The 17,620-nt window shown below is 42.8% G+C and overlaps 1 protein-coding gene across 2 annotated transcripts in view; it reads left to right on the top strand.

The window, feature by feature from the left end:
- The window catches only part of RPTOR (regulatory associated protein of MTOR complex 1), a 328,366-nt gene that overhangs the window by 270,592 nt on the left and 40,154 nt on the right, over positions 1–17,620 (top strand). For both annotated transcript variants that reach the window (XM_081849519.1, XM_081849518.1), the window contains exons 24-25: positions 2,158–2,268; positions 16,134–16,239. In XM_081849519.1, the coding sequence (XP_081705645.1) occupies positions 2,158–2,268; positions 16,134–16,239 (217 nt within the window). The remainder of the gene's footprint in view (positions 1–2,157; positions 2,269–16,133; positions 16,240–17,620) is intronic.

Here is a 17,620-nt window from a genome sequence, read left to right as displayed (position 1 = left end):
TGTGTGTGTGTGTGTGTGTGTGTGTGTGTGTGTATTTCCTTACAAAGGCCTAAATTCATATGGTTCTTTCAAACAAATACGTACAGCATTTTGGGACAGCACATAGTCCTTAAATTTATTTATTACTTATTATAATATTATAGCAATCTTTGCAATTCTTCTATGGCCCCCTTTCACCTCCCATTTGCATAGTTGGAAACATGTGTCAATGTTGTCTTTTCTTATAGGCAGTGGTAGAATTGGAAATAGCACCTGGCCACCTGGCATAGGTAGCAACTTTCATAGAAAATACTGTAAAGCTTGAGGAACCAAGCTGGTAAAAGTTAGGATGGTGTATTAGTGGTTAGAATGTTGGACTAGGACTGGGGAGATTCAGTTTCAGTTCCCCACTCAGCCATAAATATCACTGGGTGCTGTAAAAGCAGTAACATCAGAAGACAAGGACGCATCAAGAATGACACATGGGAAGTCACTTAAACAAAACTGTATTCATTTGGAAATAATTTGTATAATTGGGTTAAGACCTGGAAAATCAATTTTAGAAATTGGCAAAAATAAATAAATCTTGCCCAAGGTCACACAGTAAGATTTTTTTTGCCAATTTTTACAATCTAAGCAACCTCACAGGGTTGCTCTGAGAATGAAATGGAGCAGGGAAAACCTTGGAAGACAGTGGCATATATAAATGTAATGAGCATTTTCATATATATTTTTCATCCAAGTGGCCTCACCACCATTTTCAGTAGTATGCTGTAATGGTTATAAGGGGTTACTTGTGCGTAAGTTGCCGCCAGTCTTGGCTAGATTGCCTGGTTAACCTTGCTTTGGCTGACAGCCCACACTCTGTGGCCGTTCCGTCACTTGCAGAATCCGTCAGTGGGCGTTTCTTGAACCTCCTCCAGCATAAAAGCTGTTTGATGCCAAGTCTCCTCCTACTCTCCCTGCGCGGAACTCTTCTACGCAAGTAAGGGGAAGGCAGAGGCGTGCCCGCGCTCTCCCCACTAGTCTCGGGTGAAGAGTCTTGGAGACCTCTCTCCGGATCCTCCATCTCTCCCCCTTCTCCACCGGTGTTACGCTGAATTCCTTCCCCCCTGCTGGTCCCCTCTCCTGCATCGCTTTGGAGCCTTGCCTCCACCTCTCTTTCTGATGTCAGTTCCCTGACATATGCATATATGACTGCAAATATGATTGGAGGGCTCCCTCAGCTGCTTTGTTCAGTCCTGTCTGTGTGACTCTTTAACAGCATTCTGTACTTGTGTTTGTGAAAAGAGCTTGACTTTATTTGGTTGAGCTTAACAGTGTACGTTGCCCTTGAAAAGGATCACAGGAGAATGTTGGTATCTACCACATAGAAAGATACAAAGGTTGTCAGCCCTAAGAAGTGCTTCCCCTAGTTAGTGTTACCAAAATAAAGATACTTACAAGATACTTTATTACAGGGCATAGCAACTTCTGTGGCATGTAGTATTTGAGAGCAAAATATGGCCACATTCCCCCATGATTTGCTTCAGAAATAATATACAGTGGTACCTCTGGTTACGAATGTAATTCGTTCTGGAGGTCTGTTCTTAAGCTGAAACCGTTCTTATCCTGTGGCGCGCTTTCGCTAATGGCACCTCCCGCTCGCATCCTGGGGCAAAGTTCACAACCGGGAGCAACTACTTCCGGGTTAGCGGAGCTAATAACCTGAAGCGTTAGTAAACAGATGCATTCGTAACTAGAGGTACCACTGTACAGTGGTGCCTCGCAAGACAAAAATAATTCGTTCCGCGAGTTGCTTCGTCTTGCGATTTTTTCGTCTTGCAGAGCGCGGATTCCCCGGGTATTAACGGTTTTACGAAAAAGGAAGCAAGCCCGCAAGACGTTTTCGTCTTGCGAAGCAAGCCCATAGGGAAATTCATCTTGCAAAGCACCTCGAAAAACGGAAAATTCTTTCGTCTAGCAAGTTTTTCGTCTTGCGAGGCATTCGTCTTGTGGGGCACCACTGTACTAGGCTATCTTCTGATTTGGCGGCGGGGTGAGGGGTTGTTCCAATAGACTATTATTGGATGGTGACATCCTACTGTGGTTGATGTGATATACACTCAGAGAAACCAGATGTGCAGGTACTGTAACTGAAGCACATGTAACTTTGTTTCCTCACTTTTCTCTGGACAGACAGCTGATGATGCCGAAGATACCGTGGGGCATAAAAACTTCATGTCAGCAACAATGCAGACGGGGTTTTGCGACTGGAGTGCCAAGTATTTTGCTCAACCGGTGATGAAGGTACAGTCTGCCTTTCTTCTATAAGCCCTTTTTTGAATTGCAGAATCATTTGAATGCACTTCACCCTAAAAATCAAATTACTGTTTGCACATGTACACACATGCACACACATGCGCGCGCGCACACACACACACACACACACACACATGCATATTCACACTGCCAAGTTCTCATTCATGGTCCTCTCTCTCTCTCTTTGTTCATTTACTTTCTGTTCCAGGAGTTGAGCATTTATTTATTTATTTATTTATTTTAAACACGCACACAAAAAACACCCAGCAGCTATTGATTCCTTCTCTTCAGTAATAGCCTGGCATGCAGATGGATAAATATTGCAGGCTTCATTCACAGAATGCTTTGTAACTGCTTGTCAGTTTTGTGCTTTAGCTAACACTTCCCAGCTCATGCTGAATCCATCCCGTATGGTTTTATCAGCAGTAGGAAAATAATACATGTGTGTGGAAGGGGAGTGGTGGTTTGTATTGTACTCATTGTTTTCATAAGCATGCCCCTGCTTCTGCCACATTCAGAGTCCTGCCATTGGAACCCTATGATTGTTCTGCAAACTGAGGAAAGGCATGGGTCATGAAAGTCAGAGGTTACATATGTTTATAGCCAGTGCTGGATTAATGCACAAGCTAAGTAAACTACAATTTAGGGCTCAGATTATGAGGGGCCTCTAAATACAAAACACACATACAAATCCCCCCCCCAAAGATTTCTAAAGTTTTTATGATCTGTTAAAGCACACAGAAGAACATACATTTTTGTTCTGATGTGACAATAATATATTTAGTACCATATTTATCATACTGTGATTATAAATCAGCTATCATTGGGTGACATCCATGGCTGTGCTCTCAAAAAAAATCATGAAAGAAAGTGTTTTACATTTTGTGTTATGTGCAGAACACACACAATAGATGCTGTGTGGACTCTTCCACTTAGTAAGTGATAGACTGCATGTTTAACGGCTCTTGTGCTGCTCTAAAAACAAATCATATGTGCTAAGAGGGTACATTATATAGAAACAGGAATACTACAAGATAGTTTGTTAGTTTTTAATTGCATCCTCACTTATGTACCAGTATAAATTCAAATATAAAAGTGTATTATTTCATTGTCTTTTCTGTTAGAATAGTACACATTTGGAGGTAATGCTATGGGCTCTCTTGATCATGACACAGTTTAGGGCCTCCGTCTTAGCCCTGTTTGTAGTGCCACTTGTTGCAAAAAGGTATAATGGGCCATATTGGGTGGTAGCAAGAACCTATATGTGGATCAACAGGATTGCAGGCTCCCTTTCCACATACACAGCACACCATAAAGGATGGCAGATCTCTTTCCACAGCCATGGGATCCCATTCTACCATACAAGATTCTGGGTACTTAGTGTGGCAGCCACTCTCTAGTTCAGGCATGGAGCAGGTTATGTTATCAGGGCAGCTTTGTTGCCTACAATCAAGCAGTCATAGTAGAAAGTAAAATGACTTGCACATCCTCTGTACCTAATGATAAGCCAAATTGTGGCTTAGTGCAAATGCACAGACTCCCAAAGAGATTGTGGCCCCTTAGCTCCTCCCTGGTTGTTTTCCTGCTGTGCTGCACAGAACTAAGCATGACATAGTGTGTTTTCCAGACCTGGACTCGTGGTTTAGCTCTCCTAGTCAACCCATGAGCTATAAACCATAGGGCAAACCTTGGTTCATGGTTAGTCTGGAGAGATATAAACCATATACTCAAGTTCAGTAGACATGCCAAGCCATGGCTTAGCTGCAGCAGCAGAATGACCAGTGAGGAGCAAAGTGGCTGCAATCTCCTCTCCTAGGGCTCACATATTCACCAAAAGCCATTGTTTTTGAAGCTGGTGATTCAGAGCTCACAGGGCACAAAGCTGGTGGTTTGGAACACATATAATCTGAGGCTGGTGGTCCTGAACCCACACAGCCTAAGGCAGAAGCTTCACATATGCTGTCCCCTGAGCCTAACCCACCAGAGGAATCTAGTGCCTTCCACACTACCACAGCTGCCCCACTGTGCAGGAAGCACACCAGGCAGGAGGCCACAGAATTCACAGAAAATGTAAGCCAAATTTACCATCAAGTATGCATTCAATGGGACGCGCGTGGCGCTGTGGGTTAAACCACAGAGCTGAAGACTTGCTGATCAGAAGGTTGGCGGTTCGAATCTCCGTGACGGGGTGAGCTCCTGTTGCTCGGTCCCTGCTCCTGCCAACCTAGCAGTTTGAAAGCATGTCAAAGTGCAAGTAGATAAATAGGTACTGCTCCGGTGGGAAGGTAAACGGCGTTTCCATGCGCTGCTCTGGTTCGCCAGAAGGGGCTTCGTCATGCTGGCCACATGACCCGGAAGCTGTACGCCGGCTCCCTCAGCCAATAAACGAGATGAGCACCGCAATCCCAGAGTCAGCCACGACTGGACCTAATGGTCAGGGGTCCCTTTACCCTTTACCTATATGCATTCAATAGAAAGCTGCAGCCAATCCTATACCATGTGTATGGGAAAGACAACAAGGCAGTTTGGCTCCTTGTGCTTGCCAGCTTCCAGGTGGATTGATGGGGTTGGGGGGGTTGGAAAGGAGATGAGCTGGAAGGGACCGTTTCCCTTTTATAATCGGCAGAAAATTCCAAGGAGGACAGCAAGGAGTAAGAGGACACCAGGACAGAGAGAGATTGTAAGGGAGGAAATGTCGCAGCAACATCAGAGAAGGTGTAAAAGTTATAGATGGCTTGCAGGAGGGAGGGTAGGCAAGCCCCTGTGATGAACTGGCCTGTAAACAAGGCATTTGGAGGCAGTGTTCCCCAGCCATTTTTGATGGCCCACCAAGAAGGAAACAAACTAAAAAATGAAGAAAACCTCATGAGAAAGAGCCCAACTATTGCACAGTGCAAGTCATTCAGTCTGCTTTCTGGACCTTGAGAATGAGGGCTCTAGTCTCATTCAGCCATGGACCTTGGATGACAACCTTTCAGCCCATATTTCCATTAGTAAAAACAGGAATAATAGCAGCCTGCCTCACAGAATATGAATGAGAGGTGGGTTGTATGCCAAACAATGCTATATAAATTATGTATAATAATGACACCAAAATCATCACAATGGTACAGGGAAGGACAGCTTCTAAGCAGCTGTCTGCATACTTGCTGCAAACAGCTGTGTTTTCTGTATCTTTCCCTGCTAATTACTACAGAGGTTTGTGTTCAAATAAAAACTTGCTCCCTCCCCTCTCATCATGCTTCTATTCATCTCCACAGTAAAGAGGCAGTGCTGAATTCATGATTCTGGAATTTACATCTAATACCGTGAGCAAGCTAATGCTATGCCTCTGACTGTTGCCGAAAATGCCAAACCTTCATTGTGCATTTTGCACATTATATCTAACCTACACACAAGCAAGGTGAAGTGGGAAGAGAGCTGGGCTGGGCTGGGTTCAAGATTTGAGCACAAGAATGTAGGCCAAATACAGCACAATCTTTCAGCTCACATGCTATGTTGAGCAACGTTATGTTCATATTTTATTTGTGTGCCATGAGGGTTAACAAACAATTTTTCTCTGATCCAGATAGCACTTGAGCTTCCTGGGAGAGTTGCAGTGATTAAGTATTCTGCCTGTCTGTTGTCCCAGAGGGACATCAACAACAAACTTTTTTTAAAAATGCCAGTTTTTGCTTGCTATGTAATTAAAGCCTCTGCTTTTCAACAGCAAGGGCAGAACTGTTGGTGTCTCACTCTCTTTGCTGTTTCTAGCTGTATTAATGTTGAAGCAACACTGGAACATTTTGCCTTAAGTAAAAGCTTTCTAATCCAGGAGGGAGGTCAGCAAGTCACATAATCTTCTTGGACCAAGAGTTGACCTTGCTTCATTTCATGCATCTTTGGGGTTTCCATTTGTCACCAGGCTGTTTATCTACAATCTGAATTCATTGGCATCCATATGTCTTGAGAGAGAATGGAAGAGTGTGCCATTGGAGTCAAACTGTTAGAGAGTTACAGTGCTTGCCGTGGCTGTAGAGAACAACACAGAGTTGGTCTACCAATGGGCCTGGTGCCTGAAGCCAATTCCCCATAGAATTGGGGGTCCTGCCATCTTTCATCTGTGGACATTACCAATCTAGTTTAGACATCACTGAGACAGAAGTGTGAACATGCTGGGAAGGTAACCTTGGAACAACACATCTTTGAGACTGTCCTGCCATGTGGTACCCCTGGCTCTTCCTGATACAGAGCATGTGGAAAGCATCAGTGGAAAAGGTTGCTGGTTATGGTGGAGCCCAGTTAAACAAAATTGTCTACCGCCTCAAGCCTGGGGTCAGAAATGCTGGTGCATGGTGTGCTAGCAAGATGTCAGGCCGATAGTCAGGCCAAACTCCATGCAGGCTTGGAAAAACATTTGATGAATCTCTGCAGAGCTTCCTCAAGTCTTCGTCATCTGCAAACAACATCTCTCAGATAAGAACCCACCACACTTTTGTCTTGGTGTGGAGACATGCCACATTGAACAGACCCCTCCCTCTCCATCTTCTGTCAAGCTGAAGGCATAAAAGAGCAACAGAGGGAAGAACATGCCAAAGAGAGTTGGGGCAAGAACACAGCCCTCCTTCATACTGCTCTTTAAAGGGAAGGTGTCTGAGGATGAAGCATCATACTGGATTGTGCCACACATGTTCTCGTGGAAGGACATGGCCATTTTGTGGCGCTTAGATGGGCATCCTATCTTGTTGAGCAGTGTGAAGAGTACTTTTCAGCTGATAAGGTCAAAGCCCTTCATCAGGTCTATGCAATCTGAATTAGAACTCAGGAAACTCAAGGGCTGGTATTCTTTGGCCTCATTTTAAAATCACAAGAACATAAAAAGCACCCTTCTCGCCCCCATAATAACATATCCTCAGGCATCACAGATGCATTTATAGAACAAAACTAAGGAGACACGCTGAAGGTTTTCATGAATTAGACTAGGCAATTGAAATTTGAATTGTGAGCATCCATCCAAAGCAGCACAAGTTTCTGGATGTAAGGTTCTTAGTTAGAGGTTGTGTTCATAGCGATGAGTTGCCAGAAATTCATGCCAATTCATACTGGCATGACAACTTCCTGTGTTGCACCTGTGTGTGTATATGTGTGTGTGTACACATGTATATCTTCCAAAATTACTCTGCTACAGTATTTTATGCACAGTCTGTCAGCTGAAGAGGGAGCAGAAATAAATGTCTCCCTATAGGCAGTACAATGGGTTTCTTGCATGCTGGGTAATGTAAAAAGGCTGAAATATGTCTTGCAATGAATTCATATAACTTTGCTTGCAAGAAGCAGGCACATTCATCGCATTAGATAGGCAAGACTACAGTTATTAAAATAAGAATTATGTATGTACTTTGAGTTGTCAGGGAGTGGTATTAACTGGTCCGCTGAACGTGCCCCCCTTCCCAGTGCTTTGAGAACCACTTGAACAGGCAGATTCATGGAGGATGAGTCTTATCAATGGATGACAATATAGAACCTCCAGGTTCAAGATAAGCTTCCCCCTAAATTTCTGTGGAGCCACAAATCGGCAAAGGCTGTTGGTTCATGTCCGCAATCAGTGACTGCGGTCTTGGGTTCAAAAATGTTAAAGTGCAGCAGTGTAAGGCACTGAACAGCCACTGCTGCTGCTTCAGAAAATACTTACTAAAAAACGAATGAACAGAGGAGGGCATAATAAGATAACAAGTGGCAGCGGACAACTAAACAAAATATTGCCGTGCATTTTGAATAGTGCTGTACTTTATAGGCTCGGGGTTGAGAGAGCTTTTTTTCCGAGCTAGCCCTGAAACTTCATATACAGTTGTATGGTGGGTAGGTGGGTGTTGTGTGAGTGTGAAGTCCTCTGTTTTCATGCTTCAACATAACAAATCCCAGAGCTGTGTGGTATGATATGTACAGAAGAGTTCAGCAAAGGGGGGCGGGAGTGAGGATATGTACCTGAGGGCCTCTGTTAGCTGATCCCATTTTCAGTCCTCTATTCCAGCTTCTTCTTTTCTTTTCATTACAGTAACCTACCTTGTTGGTAGTGAGCACACATAGCTCTTGCTGGGCTTTCTGGGGGAGAAATATTTTGTGAAGCAACAAAGACACGGACACCCAACAGACCTGTGTGCGCTTAGTGCCTCCAGGAGGCCCAGAATGGACATGTGAATAATCCATGTATTTCTCCAAAACCAGCATTTATAAGCACCAGCCAAAATATCACGAACTTGTGAGCTAAGTTTTAGTTCTAACTCTTCATCTGGCTAGGTGGTATCCAAATGGGAGGTGGGGGCAAGGGAAACAAGATTTAAAAGTACAAAAATTAGACTGCATGTTTTAATCACGTGATCAGTATTTCATTTCTATTCCAAGATTGAAATTACAGACTGAATTAGTTTCTGCTAGGTGCTGCAGGTATCAGGTTACACCTGGGTTTTGGAATAAAGAAACAATGGCTGACACACCCCTTTTTTTTAAGAACATAAAACTTGTTACTGAGATCTCTGTCAATATTTTTTCTGTATACCCAAGAGCCCTACTGGTCATCAAAGCAAAACACTAACTGGCTCTATATTCAAGCAATTTTTTTTCTTAATCACAACATGTTTTACAGGTGGATTTGCAGTTCCCCAGTTTTTTGTGTTTTTTTTAATTGAACCACCAAGAGAATTTGCCAGGTAATAAAACATTTGGTACTTCATCAACTACAGCACAAATGCAATTAATTTTCTCTTGATACCCATAACTACACAGGTATTGAAACATTTGGAAATGTTACTACTTTAATTACTAATTAGCTTCAAGCTGTTGGTCCAACTACTTTGGCCAAACTGACTTCTGTGTGCTTGTTTCCAAGTCTAGAGAACAGTATGTAGATGTTTTAAAAATAAAAGAATTAGGATAATGCTATCTTTATTTTACCATTCAGAGTGGGTAATATATTAACTCCCAATGATTATTAAAAACATTTATCTACTTTCTGAGAATAGCTGTTCGCCAGAGTGGTGCCTTATTAATCTAATAAATCACTCCAGATGGCCAATCAAAATGCATCTTTCTGTGCACACAGGGTGTGTGTTTTTAGTGTGAGTACTTCAGTTTGATTTTTTTTTAAGTAGAAGTTTAAGAATATTTGGAGTGCTTTGAATAATTACTTGTTGCTGAATGGAGAACTACAACACAGTTCTAGAGAGAGATTTGTCCAGCAATAACTATTTACTACCATAGATATGAGGCACATTCCAGCAAGAATTTTCCTTCCACAAGCTGCACTGGAAATAGATATCCCATTTCTTTCATCACGGTTTACAGGAATATATATATACAAAAGGGTTTGGGGCAGTAAGAGACTTTTATCCATATTTTAAAATTACTGCAATCCTATATAACATGTTCATTTTTACATCATATTCCCTATCACCACTAATATTGAAGAGTTATAGCATTTCCCCCGGAACTGAATTTTGCTGAGATGTTTGAAATAAAACAGGTGGATTGATATCTCACAGATCATACTCATAGGGCTGTCCCATCATTTGACTTGCTTTCTTGGAAATAGAATTTGGTCTGCAGTCTGCTCCTATGCATATGTACTCAAAAGTGTGCCCCATCTGTTCTGTGGGGATTACTCCCAGGTAAGTGTACTTAGGATTGCCACCTTAGAAACCTTCAGCCAGCATTGTGGTTGATTTTAAATACCCATGTACACAAATAGCCCAAATCAAGGGTGAATCTGCTCCTCACACTGTCTCTGCCCATCTTTCCCTCCCCTGCACAATCCTCTCCCTCAACCATCTCCTTTCTTTGCCCTTCCACCACCATCCCCACAATCTCTCATGAGTCCACTCACTACTTCTCCACTCTCCTGTCCATCTCTCTTCTTCTCCCTTCTCTCCTACCACACAATTGCTCATCCCCACTTGCTTGCTTTCTCTCACACACAAAGGCAGGTCTTGTTCATGACAAGACATCGCGAGCAATATAAGCATACCATCGCAAAGGTTTGGCTCTAATTCAGGAAACATTAGAAAATGCTTATCCAATTGTGGGAAGGTGTATTGGCAGTTTTTACATAATACTGGTGAACTCTATGAATCCAAACGCCACCTGGCCACAGTTACAACCTGGCATTCAAAAATGAAATGTTATGGGGAACAATAGTGCATCACTCTTTCACCATCCATTGCTCCCCGCCCCATAACTCTTCCTCCCCCAAACTGCTTTTCTAGGAGGAGTTTGAGACCTGTGCTCCCAGTGGAAAAACCTGTGATTCCATATAGAATCATAGAACTGTAGAGTTGGGACCCTGAGGGTCATCTAGTCCTGGAATCTCATCTAGATCATACATGACATTTGGCCATTCAACTTCTGCTTAAAAACCTCTAGAATCCAGTATTAAAGATCCCGTCCAAGGGATGTGCAGTATACCTTTATGCTTGCTTCTTTCTCTACCTACCACTATCTTTTGCATTTTGCTCATGTTGCATAAAAAGTCGATTTGGGAGCCTGTTAACAGAGGTTTCATGGACACCGCACATGCTGTATCCTACAGGGTGTCCTTCACCAAAGATAGTTTAAAAAAATCCTAACGCTACACTGAACAATAATTAGTGTCTATGAAACAAAAGCTAGCACTGCACATATCCAAGGAGCAAAATTGGTATATGCCATCAGTTGCAGCTGTGCTGTTTTCCTGGTTATTCCATAGTTCATCTAGCTGAGCTTGACATTCTTACAATCTATATAGTTCTCTAGAGTTATGTGGAATAGTCTCCTGAAAATGCTGCACGTGGCACATTCAGGAGTAAAGAATCCTGTTTTGTTCATGCTGCCTTCTGGGAATTTCAGCTGCCTGCATTTAAACACACACACCATGAAATGTGAACTAAATGTAGATAGGAGAGAGAGCCTAGATCCTTACGCCAAGACTCTGCTAGGAAACACATGCAGCAAGCAGGGTAACCGAGTAGATGCTCTTGTGAGGAATACATGCAAAAGGGGCTGCAAGTACACCTAATTTCTGTAAGGTTTGGTGTGGAAGGGACATTCTTTCCCTGAGAAATAGGCATTATGCTTCTATGCACTGACTGGTGGCATTACAAATCATTGGCATCAGTCAGTGTTCGATTTATGGAAAAGCAGAACAAGGTTTGTTTCAGAAAAGAGTGTAGTGCTTTAGCTGGTAGTACTTTAACTGATACTTAACAGCAATGCTCAGGTAATCATAGGTCCAGCCCCACTCCCACCTCAAGAGTTCTGAAAACGTTTAAAGTCGGGGAAGTGCAGTACTGGTGTTGCCCCTGTGTCTGACTGCAACTTTTAGGATCTTTTATGTTTAATGCAGGCAACATATGAACAAAAATATACACTCACACCCTCGCCTCAATAGCCACAGGTTGCCACCTCAGCTCCACAGTGGCTCTGGCTCTGTTCAACTGATGGAGGATTTAGCCCCTTAGGAAACTGTTTCATCACTGTGAAACCAGCAGAGATCTCCCTATAACATTATTTATTGCTGCAAGGAGAAAATCCATCCTCTGTCCTTATTTCCACAACCCCTTGCTGACTGTTTCCATCTTGATATGGATAAAGCGGAGAACAACTTCATTGGCTTTCACATGGCACTGCTCAGTGGGATACTTCTGAATTGTAATTGGTTTCTGTCTGAGTGGAAGCCAAGAGGTGTTAGAAATCTGTAGTGTGTCATGATCCTAATCATGTAACACTATTCCAGACACCCACACACCTCTGGGAGACCCACATAGAAGTGAATAGAACAGAACAGAAGCTTGTCTTTTGTTTACTATAGAAAGACTTTTCTAAAGTAAAAAAAAAAAATGACTGCAAGGAGAGAACAAACATAGTGTGAGAATAGGCCTGCTGGATTGAGCCAGTGGTTCATCTAGTCTATCATCCTCCATCTGGGAAGCCCACAAGTATGCCATGTGCGCAACAGCCATCCTCCACTGATTGCCCCCCAACAGCAAAAACTGGTTTACAATTCCTTTACTGCCTCGGAAGGTAGGGATCGCAGTAGATTTCATTACTAATGGCTGTTAATAGTCCTAACACTCAATAAATTTGTCCTGTCTTTTTAAAGCCATCTGTTGTTGTTGTTTAGTCATTTAGTCGTGTCCGACTCTTTGTGACCCCATGGACCAGAGCACACTAGGCACTCCTGTCTTCCACTGCCTCCCACAGTTTGGTCAAACTCATGCTGGTAGCTTTGAGAACACTGTCCAACCATCTCGTCCTCTGTCGTCCCCTTCTCCTTGTGCCCTCAATCTTTCCCAACATCAGGGTCTTTTCCAGGGAGTCTTCTCTTCTCATGAGGTGGCCAAAGTATTGGAGCCTCAGCTTCAGGATCTGTCCTTCCAGTGAGCACTCAGAGCTGATTTCCTTCAGAATGGATAGGTTTGATCTTCTTGCAGTCCATGGGACTCTCAAGAGTCTCCTCCAGCACCATAATTCAAAAGCATCAATTCTTCGGCAATCAGCCTATTTATGGTCCAGCTTTCACTTCCATACATCACTACTAGTATGTATGGAAGTATGTATACTAAGTATGTATGGAAGTATGTATACTAGTATGTATACTAAGCCATGGCGAAGGGGCTATGAGAAGCTATGAGCTATGCCATGTAGGGCCACCCAAGATAGACAGGTCATAGTGGAGAGTTTTGACCAAACGTGATCCACTTGGAGCAGGAACCAGCAAGCCACTCCAGTATCCCTGCCAAGAAAACTCCATGGACAAAGATAACAGGCATATAAAGCCATCTAAGCCATTATGAATTGCATGGTGTGAAGGTGCTTTCTTTTGTTTATCTTTAATCTTGTGCCTGTCAATTTCATCGGATGACCTCTAATTTGAAGTGTTATGAGAGAGGGAGTATCATTCATTCCACTTCCTCTACACTATGCATAATTTTATAAGACTCCATCCTGCCCCACCTTTGTAACCCAGTCACCTAAGCTGAAAAAATGCAAATACTCTAGCGAGTCCTTATTTCTGGGAAAGGAATTAATGTTATTGCTAAATCACTTATTTCGGATCACACTCTTAATCCCTTGCTGATAATTGGCCACTAATTCAGACATTTACACATGTACTGATTTCAGGTTGCTCCCATTTGTGTGTGTAGATGGTTTATTCCATTCCCCTCCTGAGTTGCTAGAACCAAGTACTGCCTTGGTTTTAGCAATAACATTCATTATCAGGACCAGCCTACCCATGAAGCAGGGTGAAGTGACCATCTCAGGTGGCAGGAGCCATAGGGGCAGCAGATATTCATGTAGATCTTCCTTCCATCCTTGTTCCTGATGTAGATCGTCACTCACCCTTCTCCCCTGGTGGGGATAGGGGCACCATTTTGTGGTTAGCTTCAGGTGCCAAAATGTTGTGCGTCAGTCCTGTTTATCAGTGCATTCCCCTACAGCTCACCAGAGTATGAGGCCAAAAATACTGAGTTGTACCCAATGAAGCTGTCCTGTTCTGCTAGTGCAGCAGAACGTCTCCTCCCTCTCCTCTCTCTACATACCCTCCTGTGCCTCTCCCAAATCTGCCCTAGAAAGTTGAGGAACCACCAGAATAGAAGTAGGGGATACACAGGGAGGGGGAGTTAAGAGAGGAGATGTTTCATTGCAAAGTGACAAAGTATATCAGCTTGCTCTAGTACATTGCACAGTATGGAAGCTTGTGATCAGGAAGCTAATGCCCTGGTCCTCATCTGGTTTCCGGCATAAAATGAAGATTGGATGCAACCTATTGTCTGTTTATGTATGTGATACTTCCTCATATAATAACCATATAGAGAAAACCATGTAGCTCTTCCTTTCCATAATTTGGCATGGTAGAGCAGATAAGGTGAAGCAAAGGCCAGCACTATGAACATATTTGGCATCATAGGCCAATGCAACAAATGTGCTGAAGGCACTTTGGTGCAGCCAGCTTCTGATATAGACAGACTAACTCTATGGGAGCTGTTACACAGGGAAGAAGCACTTCCTAATCCATACTTACAAAAGCCATGCTAGATGCCAACTGGTAATGTTTAGATTCTGTACACGCCCCTTGTCTTTTCTTGATACAAAGTCCTTTAAGATTTTCTTCCAATTTATTCCTTTGAAATGACATTTTTATCAAAGTATATCTCTCCACTTGAATATACTTAAATGTATTTTATCGTGGGTTTGCTTATTACTGTACATTGCTGTTCATTTCTCATGTTCCATTTAACAAACCTTGGATTGTTGCCAAACAATCCAAACACTACTGGGGAGAGTGAGGGAGAATTATTATTTTTTAAGTAATAAAATAAATGCTGTCTAGCTTTGTAATCTTTGTAATCTTGTTGTGATTTGTTTCCAGAGGATGGGCTGCTGTGGAATTTTTTTGCATGGCAATATGATTTGGCATACTTTTTTTCTGGACTGATAGGGACTAAATGTGCCCTTTCAGTCTTTATTGATATCTCTTTCTTTCTGTTGTGAACTGGGAGGTTCTGATAACCAATCTAAAAGAAATGTTCTTCCTATTGGTCTAGAACAAATTTAACGGCTACCACGCCTGTTTTCTCAGTGGTAACCAATGCCTGGTCTCTCAGGCTACAGTACCAACTGATTAGCAGCACTGTTTTATATCAGCAGAACCTTCATCATGGCATGAATAATAATTTCAAAGGATGTCCTCATGAAAGCAAAACACCTGAGCTGAGTGAGTGCTTGGTTTGAAAACTGCTGGCCTGGCTCTGAAAATCCAAAGTACACCTTTCTCTGCACAGAAAGCCAACTCATGTTTGACATTTAATATGTATGTTTTCATGCCGTTACACTTCTGCCTAATTGTTTTCAGCAGCCATTCCCAAAATATGAGCAGCATCAACTTCTTGCAATTGAGTGTGCTTGCTTCCTTAAATAACGGGGCAGAATCTTTACGATCCCCTAGCTGCTCAGGCCCTCGACAGGAAGAAGTACAGGATCTCCACATGTTGTCTCCAATTTTGAATTATACCTTCTGTGTTTACACTTCCCTGCCACATACTTTATGGAGCCTTTTATTCATAAGGAATTATGCAGAAGTTGCACTCCTTCCATCTAAACAGAAGAAAGCCTTGGAGACAAGTGTAAAAATGGTCCTGTGCTAGGGATGAGCTTTCGGGTTCATAACAGCAGCCACAATATTCAAATATATCTGCTGTGACAAGCCATTTATATGAGCTTCATAAATTTACGTTGCTGTTTAAGAAAATGGGATATTCATTTGCTTTCTGTGAGAACTTGTAGCCTGAATGAGACAAGACAAAAACAAATAGACCTTTTCAAAAGAGTGAGTAAAGAATAGGTTTTGGAATATTTGTCAAATAACGGATACGGTTTATCAGCCATAGGCTTAAAATGTGCATTTTAAAATAAATGTCCCAAGTGAGAGGATTTCAGTGCCAATATCATTTTTGCAATTGATCTATGTATACATCTGCATTCAAGCAGTGCATTCCAGTTGAATTCCCTGTCGTTTGTCAATGAAAAATTATCTGCATTAGATTTCTTGAAAATATTGCCTGTGTAGACATTTTATCATATTTATTTTAATTGGTTAAAAGAAACAACTGAGGCTTTGATCACTTGACAGCCCTGGGGCCCAGTGGTGGATGATGTGCAGTTCAGAAGGTAATGAAGTGTATAAGAACAGAAAAACCTCATCTGCCCCTTGCTGGTTTTGGTCAGATTGCATGGGCTGAAGGGTCCCTGTTCTGGTTGAAATTAGCAGGCATTTGGAATCGCAAGAAGCCTTTCTTTACCATTATCCTGTTCTATTCATTTTTTAAATTATTATTTATTGGCAGATTCCAGAAGAACATGATTTGGAGAGCCAAGTCCGCAAAGAAAGGGAGTGGCGGTTTCTGCGCAATGCCAGAGTCCGAAAGCAAGCACAGAAAATCATCCAAAAAGGTGGTCAATTTTTTCTCCCTTACCCACCCCACTTTATACATCTCCCAGCACCAAGGAGAATGCTTATCCACGCTTTACATGAGGCCATGAACAAGAACACTGTTCATAAACCATTTGTTTGGCCAGTGTTGATCTCTTTAGCGTGAGCTTCTGCTCACAACTTCAACTTGTTTTGTTGTAATGAGGTTGTTTGCTTTTGAGAGTTGGACAGCCTTTTTCTCCTTGGGTAAAGCACATGCATGTGGAGTCAGCAGGCTGCTAGTTACAAGAGTCTGGGAGACACATATTGCCAATATGATTTGTGGTTGTCCCACTGTTTCCTAACCCAGGAATTTAGGAGCTACACAAGGATCACTGCCATGGAATATCTGAATGAACAAGGCTGTTCTCTGCTCCTGACTGTTTCCTGACTAACCCAGGAGTTTCAGTGTGCTCCAGTTATACTGTTTTCCTGGAGTGGCAAGTTCTTTCCCTACAAATTGTAGCCCCTTCTTCCTATCCTTGTGTGCCTGTGTTTTAAACAGGTATTTTAGTCCTTGCCTAAGTCAGCTTTTCACTACATTCATTCCACTTTGCATCACTGAGGTCTGGTTTTTAATGTGAGCCGAGAGAGAGTGACAGACAGACAGACAGACAGACAGACACAGAGGGAAAAGACTAATGTGTCTCTCTCAGCAGCATGACACTTGCCCTCCAACCCCTATCTCCTCTTGCGTCCTGTGTACATGCTCCTTTTCACACGTATGTTGCGTGGGTACGTTAGTATAGTAGTGGTTAGAATTAATTAGCTAATTCTCCCTAACCCAGGAAATGTGCATGTTGTAGCTGAGCTATTCCCCACTGACATTCAAAGCATGTGCATATTTTGATTGTGTGTGTGTGCTCAGTAATCATTATCCCATATTAAGATCTGTGCTTAAACGTAAGTAACTAGCTAAATCTGCCCATGTAATTCTATTGCCGCTGTCTATAGGCGGTTTGAATCCCCGCAACGGGGTGAGCTCCTGTTGCTCGGTCCCTGCTCCTGCCAACCTAGCAGTTCAAAAGCACATCAAAGTGCAAGTAGATAAATAGGTACCACTCCGGCAGGAAGGTAAACGGCTCTGGTTCACCAGAAGCGGCTTAGTCCTGCTGGCCACATGACCCGGAAGCTGTACGCCGGCTCCCTCAGCCAATAAAGCGAGATGAGCGCTGCAACCCCAGAGTCGGCCTCGACTGGACCTAATGGTCAGGGGTCCCTTTACCTTTACGGGGCGATTCCGGGGGGGCGGGGTGTATGTGATACATGTGCCTACCGAGGAAGCTTGCTAACACTGAATGCTAGTAGCAGAGCTTCTGGACAGTCTTGCTGATCAGAAATGGCATGCCCCACCAAAAGCAA

The sequence above is a fragment of the Podarcis erhardii genome (assembly GCF_964252035.2).
Source record: "Podarcis erhardii genome assembly, chromosome: 2".
Taxonomy (NCBI): Eukaryota; Metazoa; Chordata; class Lepidosauria; order Squamata; family Lacertidae; genus Podarcis; species Podarcis erhardii.
Note: the sequence above shows the minus strand (reverse complement) of the source record. Positions and strands in the feature narration are given on the sequence as shown.